The sequence below is a fragment of the Trichechus manatus genome, unplaced genomic scaffold (assembly GCF_000243295.1).
Source record: "Trichechus manatus latirostris isolate Lorelei unplaced genomic scaffold, TriManLat1.0 scaffold00033, whole genome shotgun sequence".
Classification (NCBI taxonomy): Eukaryota; Metazoa; Chordata; class Mammalia; order Sirenia; family Trichechidae; genus Trichechus; species Trichechus manatus.
Window position 1 is genome coordinate 15386938 of NW_004443969.1, and position 9571 is coordinate 15396508.

General features: G+C 33.2%; 1 protein-coding gene across 1 annotated transcript in view; it reads right to left on the minus strand.

The window, feature by feature from the left end:
* LRP1B (LDL receptor related protein 1B) overlaps positions 1-9571 on the minus strand; it is a 1771065-nt gene that overhangs the window by 255946 nt on the left and 1505548 nt on the right. The window contains exon 56 of the mRNA XM_004375116.1: positions 4120-4319. Within this exon, the coding sequence (XP_004375173.1) occupies positions 4120-4319 (200 nt within the window). The remainder of the gene's footprint in view (positions 1-4119; positions 4320-9571) is intronic.

Consider the following 9571-nt stretch of genomic DNA (forward strand, 5'->3'; position numbering starts at 1 on the left):
AATCTAACCCTTATTCCCATTGCCATAGCTATAATCACTTCAAACATTTTCTCCTAAAATATATTAACAGTGCCCAAATTGCTTGCCCTTCCAGGGTCTTCCATTTTCCATGCTGTAGTTAAATCTAATAATAACATTCTCTCAACTAAACACCATCAGTGGCTCTTTATGAACTACAGGATAAATTCCAAATTACTTAGCATACAAACCCTGTCACAATCTGGTCTCAACTTGCCCTGGTTCATCTACTGTCATTACCTGCCTCTTATATAACTTCCAGCCACAGCCAAATTCTGTAGGCTCCCATGCTGTTTCGAGACTCGATTATAACTTTGCACATGCTGTTCCCTCCTTATGAAGAATCCTTCCTGCATTTTTTCCATATGGAAAGTTTCTACTAAATCAGACTGTTCAAAGATCCTCTCTCTTCAGTAAAGGTCTCACTACTCCTGTCTATATTTTCACATTATTTTGCGTATACCTCTAACCTCACTGTACATTGTGTTTTGAAGACAGAATGTGTCTTACTCATCTTTATAACTCAAGGGCCTACTATACTGCATGGCACAGAGTGAGGGGTTGGTACATGCTTGTTGATTGAATGAATGAATGAATTGGCGGAGGTAAAAGGGAAAAAACTGGAGAAATTAAAAAAACAGAATCAATGGAGATGCAATTTTAAATAAATTATCTGACCCTTTCATCTGGTTGCATACATAAATTCTGTTATAGTATTAATTATTATATTATGTCATATTATTATATTATTTCTGTAGTAAAACCCAGTAGAATGGTATACATAGCTATTAGGAAGAGGTTTATGTGGCTAAGATTGAATCTAACTGCTCCTAAAACTAGCAAATTGAGGTTATTATTATTTATTTAATTTTTAATTTTGCAGTGTGGTGTTTGGACATGGTGTAGGAAAGGTAGCAGAGAAAGAGAGATGCAAATTCTTAATTGCAAATCACATGTACCTTGGAGGTAGTCTGATCTATTGTTTAAGGTACAGGATTCAGACCCCTCATAAATTCTTAGGCTGAAAAAGTAAGAATAATGTTTCATTTATAGAATTATTATGAAGTTTAAAGGAGAATATGCTTGCGAAACACAAAAATAACTTTTTAAACTGTAAATTTCTAGTGTTTGGGTTAACTTCTCTCCATGGTAATGTTTTGAATTATGAAAAAGAGCCGTTATTCTGGTATTTCCCATATGCCCTTCATATTCTCTAGTTACTTTGTCATAACTGGCATGCCCCATTCTTTTGACGAGCTTTGGCCTCAGTTTCAATAAGCAAAATAAATGATAACAATACCACTTGTCTGGCTGGTAGAAAAAAAAAAAGGCTAGATCAAACTAATACAAAAGTTATTATTGATATAAAAAATATGTGGCTAGGATACCACAGCATTCTCTGTCTTTATGGGGCAAATGCAATGAGTAGAATGATTCAATTCCCCTCTAAAAACTTGGAAAATGAATGGTTCTTTCTTTCATTGACTATGGAGTTGGCATAATACAGACTGACTACAATTAGTAGCTCATTAGTAACTACCAGGTAATTATTGGCTAGCATTCAGCTATTGGCAGATGCCTCATAAGGCACTTAATGAATTTTGCATTCGTCTTTCTGAGAAACTTTCAGGAGAAAATACTCCTGAAAGCAGCAACTCTTTTACTTTCCTTTTCTACTCACTTGAGCCACAAGGTATTTTCAACATCAAATTTAAACATTTTAATAACATCATACTAGTATACTAGTGTATCTTTCAGCCAAATATTTTTCTTATTAATGAATTTACTATGTCCCTCTACCCAAAGTCATCAGTATAATGATTGAAAGACACTTTCTTTGTGTGTATTTAATTTTGTATTAAATCTTTCTAAGCATTAGTCACCCACCTGTCTGACATAACTTTTGTAACAATAAGTAGTTGATGGAGTCAATAGTTTCTATTCGATCTAACATTGTTTAACTACAAGTTTTGTTATTCAAACACCAAAGGCTCAAATGAAAAATAAGCAAGTAATTGGTATTATATTTTTAATATCCACTTCTTAAACCAAAAATTGTTTAATTTTTATCTTACAGTGAAATTTTACCACAAAATAATACATTCATAACAACCTAGCACTTTATATAGATGCTAAAAATGGACAAGTTCATGGTTACCTGGTGGAAAATACTAATTGCCACAATAAAACTTTCAATTACAGGCAGTTCCCAGGTTACAAACATCCGACTTAAGAAAAACTCTTACACAAGAACGGACAGCCATAAAGCCTATGACATTAAAAATTTGAGTTAAATACAATGGTTCATAATAATGAACACATGCACTACTTTGTGACACTCACGAAAACACCAAACGATTTGGAGGTGTTTAAGTGTTTTATACGCATAGAAAGGTGAAATATATACAATATACTAAGGCAAAGATTTGACTGATACTAAATAAGAACTGTATGTACCTCTTGCGACTTTCCTACAAATTCGACTTAAAGATATGCTTAGGAAAGGATCTTGTTTGTAACCCAGGGGCTGCCTGTATATCATCCAAAAATGTTGTAGAACATTTCATTATTCTTTGGGAGAGATATAACTGCTGAATGCTAAGTGTGATTTTGATTTGTCAACATTACTTTTGCTGTCATTAAAATCCTAAGGTGATCTTTAAATAATTCTTAACTCAAACTGCATCCTGATGAGTTTATCTCCATAATTGGGATGTCAACACCTAAACAAGTGACTCAGCCAGCTACACTTCTCATACCTCAGTTGTTCCTATCCTCGCAAAAGCTTCCTGTCAGCATCTATAGTTAGGATGATGTACTTATTTAAACATAGATCAAGAGGCACTTAGGTAAAATTATGAAATAGTGTGACGTCAGTGACTTTACCTCCTATTTCTTTAAGTTGGTAGCTTCACGCTGCCTAGCGGCTGTCCAAATATCTTTCTCAGGACTCTATACCAACATACATTTGCAGGGCACCACGTGACACCAAAAACCATCCCTCCTTACCGCCTCTTCTTCAGGGGTTTTGTTCTAATCTTATTGCCAGGGCATAATGCAATCTGGTAAACTAAGCCACACTAACATGTTGGCTTTATTTGGGATCTCCCTGTGAAACTTGTAGTTTTAGAGATATTTGAACACGAAAACATCTGATAACAAAGGTGACATTAGGTCACCAAAGATGAGTAAAAATTCATTTTCTTCTTCTAAGGGAAAAAAAATCTAATCCTTACAAGGAAACATGCATCTAAAATAACTTGAGGGTTCATCTGAATCATTTGTGATTTTTGTTATATCCATGCCATCTTCTCTCTGCCCCTTTTCTTTTCTATTACAACCTTCTCTGTTACTCTTGTTAATTCCCTCATTCTATGCTCCCTGCCCCCAGTAAGCCTTCTTTCATCCCTAATTCTAGTGTTACCTCCCCCAATATCCAATTTCTTCTTTCATTTGTTTTGGACTTCACTTACAGTTTTTTAAACTACTGAGAGTTATCCATATAGGACAATAAAGTATCTATAGAATTTTATATTCATTCACATTCAAATTATTTTTGGGAAGTAACTCTGCTTTGAAAGCTGTTTTCACATTAACTTTTGTTGCTATTGTTGATTAGATAGCAATATATTTAATCAAGTACATAGTATAATTAACGACTTTTAAATAATATTGATCTACTCTCTGTAAAAATCTATACTTTTAAACTGTTTCTAGAAAACTCAAACAAATTCTACCAGATTGCAATAACAACCTCATCATTAAAAACAAATATCCTTCTATTTCAATCAGTTAGGATACATGTATATGTTAACTTATAAAACCATCACTTATTACAAATAAAAACTGTATAGAAAAGTACAATTAAAGAAAACATTGACAGTGTCAAAATTATTTTTATGCATGAATTATATTATTTCTGAATAAATATATCTAATTCTAATTTACCAGTATTGTTATAAAGGAGTCCAATAATGTAACTTAAAATTAAGAAATGTGTTTTGTGAAAGTATATAAAATATACATATATGTAAGTATTTTTTAAAAATGATTATTTTATGCACTGATAAAATACTGAATCACTTGTGCTACTGGACCAACCTTTGTGTCTATGAGAACCATCCATGTTGCTGAATTCAATGTGATTTTCATCAGCCCAGTAGAGTCTATGGTTGACATAATCTATTGTAAGTGCCATAGGTCTAGAAATCTTGGTTTCTATGACAACACTTTGATTGGTTCCATCCATTCCAACACGGCCAATGTGAGGAAACTCACAACAGTCAATCCAGTACAAATACCTAGGAAAGAAAATCAATAACTGTTTTACTTACAGGCATTCAAAGAGTAACACATCAGGCAATATTTCAATCATTTGCTCAGCTATTCCAAAATTAATTATTGAAAACTTTCTGAATTGTCTCTGCAAAGAAGCTTATTTCAGTGCAAACATTTCTAAGATTTTTAATTAAACCTGCAGTATAATTTAGAATATCCACATAATTTTAAACGTATTTCCTTCTAGTGTATAAACCCATAAATATATACACAATATAATAAAATATTTCTAAAAGTCTTACCAAATTATAGATTCCCCGAACTAAAAGATGTAAACCTTAAAAGAGCATCTATAATGTTGGAGCAATAAAACTATCAACATATATATTGCTTTCTTTTTGTTACCTATGAAGTATTCAAAATTAATTATGAAGGAGTACATTCCATTGTTTAAACATGCATTGTTCAATATGGTAGTACCAGCTAATTATGACTATTTAAATTTAAATTATTTCACATCAAATAAAACTTAATAAACAGAATTGTTTCTTAGTTAAACTAACTACATTTCAAGTGTTCAGATAGTCACACGTGGCTATCATGTTTGACAAGGCAGATATAACACATTTCCATCATCACAAATAGTTCTATTGGAGAACATTGTTTTAAATTATTTTATTGAATGTTCGAGAGTAGAACATTTCAGGCAGTGAGGGGAAAAACAGTAAAATGAAGAAAGAATTATTGATATTAAAATTAATTTGTTTGAATTAAATATAAATATTGCACTTCATGAAATACAAATAAAGTATAAGTGAAAGAGATTGTATAGACATTTATCTTCATTTAACTTAAACTACTTGTTTTTTTTTCTCAAGTAGTAGAGGTCACTTTATTTTCCTGGATTCATTTTCTTATCAATATAATTTAATATTTGGGTTAAACCCATTGCCATAGAGTCGATTCCCACTCATACTGACCTTATAGGACAGAGTAGAACTGCCCCATAAGGTTTCCAAGACTGTAATCTTTATGGAAACAGATTGACACATCTTTCTCCCGCAAGATTTGTGTTAGAAAATCTTTAATGTTATTTCACATTCCAACTCTAAAATTGAAAATTTGTTTTCCTAGACCTCATCCTTCCTTTTTGCTAAGGAAAGGATTCTTAGTAATTAATTCTTAAAATTTGGAAGATGTATAATCAGAAGAACATGGTATGAAAATAATTCTGTGTGGCTTAAAAACTGGTATATTCAAGTAAAATTTAAAATATTCTTTAAAGAAATGTTTTTCTTATAAATTCTGAATGAAATAATCATGCTCAGGTATTTTAACTACAGTCTAGAGTGAAGATAAGGGTTTTCAGTAAAAGCCACTTACCAAATATAGGGCTAACATAAATATTCATTGCAAGAAATTCATTTACGTGTTTGTATTGACTATCATTTTTGCGTGTGGAAAAGGGCAGGGGGTGATGGATTATAAAGATAATAAAAACATTCTTTGCTAACAGAAATATCATTAAAAGTCCTAATTAATCATGGTATTTAAATGGAGAAATATATCTCTGATAAGAATTAAGCAAAATGAAGAATGTTTTGAGCAGAGATCCAAAGAGGGCTCTGAGAGTCAAAACCTAGAGCATACTTTAATCTTACAATGTCACAGTTAACCAACCTCACATACGGCAATACCAGAATTGCTATCCAATGCTTGAACATAGTTTGAAAAATCCAAAATCATCAGTAGTAATATATATCAAGCCCTTCAAAAACTGACTAGGTGTTCTATTTCTTTAAACCTTGAACTAGTATTTTTTTTTTTGAAAAGCAGACATTTGGTAGTACAGTACATCTTTTGGAAAAACACACAATCTATTTCTTTCTAGTACATTTATGGATGAACACCTTTCTGCCTATTCTAAAGATAATAGTAATATAGATAAAAAAGGAAGAAAATGGATCAGAAAGAAGAAAAATGAAAGATAATTTATCCTATAGAAATAAGTCAAAACATGCCCCTAGCTTTACTGATCGCTGAATTTTGAGAAAAGTGACATCAATTTTTTCTAATAAATGTGATATGATTATGTCAGCTATAGTATCTATTTTTTTAACACATAGTTTTGTGTGACAGCATTTTACTTTCCTACAGCAATTCACAAGGAGCCCTGGTGGCTCAGTGGTTAAGCTGTTGGCTTTCACTAACTGAAAGTTGATGGTTCAAACCTAACAGCAGCTTCTCAGGAGAAAAGACCTGGTGATCTGCTCTTGTAAAGATTTCAGCATAGGAAACCTTATGGAGCAATTCTACTCTGTCCTATAGGGTCTCTATGAGTCAGAATGGACTCAACAGCACACAACAACAAAGCAGTTTACAGGACTACTGCATCAGGGAACACTTTGGGAAAATGGGTTTAGCCCATTGTGGTCTACAGGATTTTTTTCTTTATCACATGTGTAATGAAACAACACATATGGAACAACACAAAGCAGTAATGATGTAGGTTTTCAGGCCTCATAATCACAGAACCTGACTCAATAAATTAGTGGTGGAGCATTTTTGATAAGCACTGAAGCTATTCTGAGGTAGGAAGAGAAATATATTTTATATACTGATTCTCTGATGCCCTATTATATGCCAGATATTGCTAATTACTGGGAGTACAGAGGTTAACATATATGATTTTCAGACAATAACCTTTTATCTCGTTCAGATTTTAGGACAAAATATAACTAAATTGAAAATTTTAATTTTTTAACATTTCTTGAAGATGATGTATCCTGAGGCGTTCATTTTACTGATAAACTGAGACCAAAAAAAATTATACCTTTTGCCCAAATCCATTATGATGATTAAGGACCCAGTTGAAACAAAGATGTAGGTCTCTAGATTTGTAGACTAGCTTATTTTTTTCTAAGTAAAACTATGTGGAATCTTAAGCAAACAAGCCTTAGAAACAGATTGCATTGTTAGCACTGCTGAGTCAATTCTGACTCATGACAACCTTATACATAATGACCCTGTATGTAACAGAACAAAATGTTGCCCAGTCCTTTGCCATCTTCATGATCATTGGTATGTTTGAGTCCATCGTTGTGGCTATGTGTCAATCCATCTCACTGACGGTTTCACTCATTTTCACTGACCCTCTACTAAACATGATGTCCTTTTTTAGAAAATGGTCTTTCCTGATGATGTGTCCAAAGTAAGCGAGTCCAATCTCACCATCCTTGCTCCTAAGCGTTTGGTTTTATTTCGTCTAAGGTTGATTTGTTCATTCTTTTGGAAGTCCATGGAATAGTAAATATTCTTTGCCAACACCACAATTTGAATGCATTAATTCTGTCTTCCTTTTTCATTGTTCAGCTTTCTCATGCATATGAGACAATTGAAAAGACTATGGCTTGGACCAGGTGCACCATATTCATCAAAGTGAGACATCTTTGCTTTTTAAACTTTAAAGAGATGATCTTTTGCCGCAGGTTTGCCCAATGTAATACATTGTTTGATTTCTTGATCACTGCTCCATAGACACTGATTGTTGATCCAAGTAGAATAAGATCATTGACAACTTCAATTTCTTCTTCATTTATCATGATGTTGTTTATGAGTCCAGTTGTGAAGATTTTCGATTTATTCATATTCACCTGTAATCCATACTGAAGACTGTAATCTTTAACCCTTATCAGTAAGTCCTTCAAGTCATTTTCATTGTTGACAAGCAAGGTTGTATCATCTATAGGTTGTCAATGAGTCTCCAATTCTGATGTCATGTTCTTCTTCATATAGTCTAGTTTCTCAGGTTATTTGTTAAGCATACAGATTGATTAAATAAGGTGAATGGATACAACCCTGACGCACAATTTTTCACATTCTGAACCATGCAGAATTCCTTGTTCTGTTTGAATGACTGCTTCTTGTTTCATGTACAGGTCCTGCATGAGCATAATTAAGTGTTCTGGAACTCTCATTCTTTGCAATAGTATCCATAATTTGCTATAATCCACATAGTTGAATGCCCTCATGTAGTCAACAAAACACAGGTTTTATTGATTACTCAAAGGCAATAAAACACAGGTGTTATATCTACTTGTATCAGAAACAGATGATTTGGGTTCACATTCCAGGGTCATCCATTACTAGCTATGTGAACCTGGGCAATTCAAGTACCCTCAGTGAGCCTGGATTTACTCATATGTTCAAAAGGAATAATAGTTTCCCTCATAGGTTCACTGTAAGAATTGGACGAGTCAATGTGTGGAATAAACGTAAAACTTTTACAAGCTCATAGCAAATGTTCAGTGAATGCTAGTTATTATTATTTTATCTGAACTAGATATGGAATATGTACATTAATATATATTTTTGGTAAGTAATATCTGTTACATATTGGTTTTATGTATATTATTACATGATTTACCTGGATTTTATGTATGTTATTACATTATTTTTCTATTTAAGTATTTCACAGAAAGAAGATTATTATGAAAATATTCCCTGATTTAAGGAAATGTGTAATTTAACTGTGCTGAGGTAAATATAAGCCTTCATAAACAGAATTTATTGTGACTCTCTCTCTATGTGTAGCTAATTTTGGATGGTTAAATACAATTTTATTTCCCATACTTAAGCACCATTACTGTTTATATATAATTTTTTGGTGTTTCTCATTAAGCCTACACTAGACATAGTGACAATTTTAACTTCTGAAATGTTGTTGTGGCTATGTGCTGTCGAGTCGATTCCAACTCATAGTGACCCTACAGGACAGAGTAGAACTTCCCCATAAGTCTTCCAAGGCTGTAATCTTTACGAAAGCAGATTGCCACACCTTTCTCCTGCGGAGCGGCTGGTGGGTTTGAACCGCTGACCTTTTGGTTAGCAGCCCAGCGCTTAACAACTGCACCACCAGAGCTCCTTAAAGAAATGCAACCCCTTAAAAATCATCTATGTACAAAACTTGCTGTAAGTAATTAAAACTGAAAAATGAAAAATTTAGTGAAACTTCACTAAATTTCACCCAGATAATATGCAATGGCTACCCAAGATCACATACGAAAAATCTCAGCCCCAAATAATGCACACTGTGTAAGTTATGGGTCCCTAGTGGCGTAGTGGTTAATATCCTGGCTGCTAATCAAAATGTCGCTAGTTAGAATTCACCAGCCGCTTCTTGGAAACCCTATGGGGCAGTTCTACTCTGTCCTATAAGTTCGCTATGAGTCAGAATCGACTCGGGGACAATTTTTTTTTTTGGCTTAAGTTATAA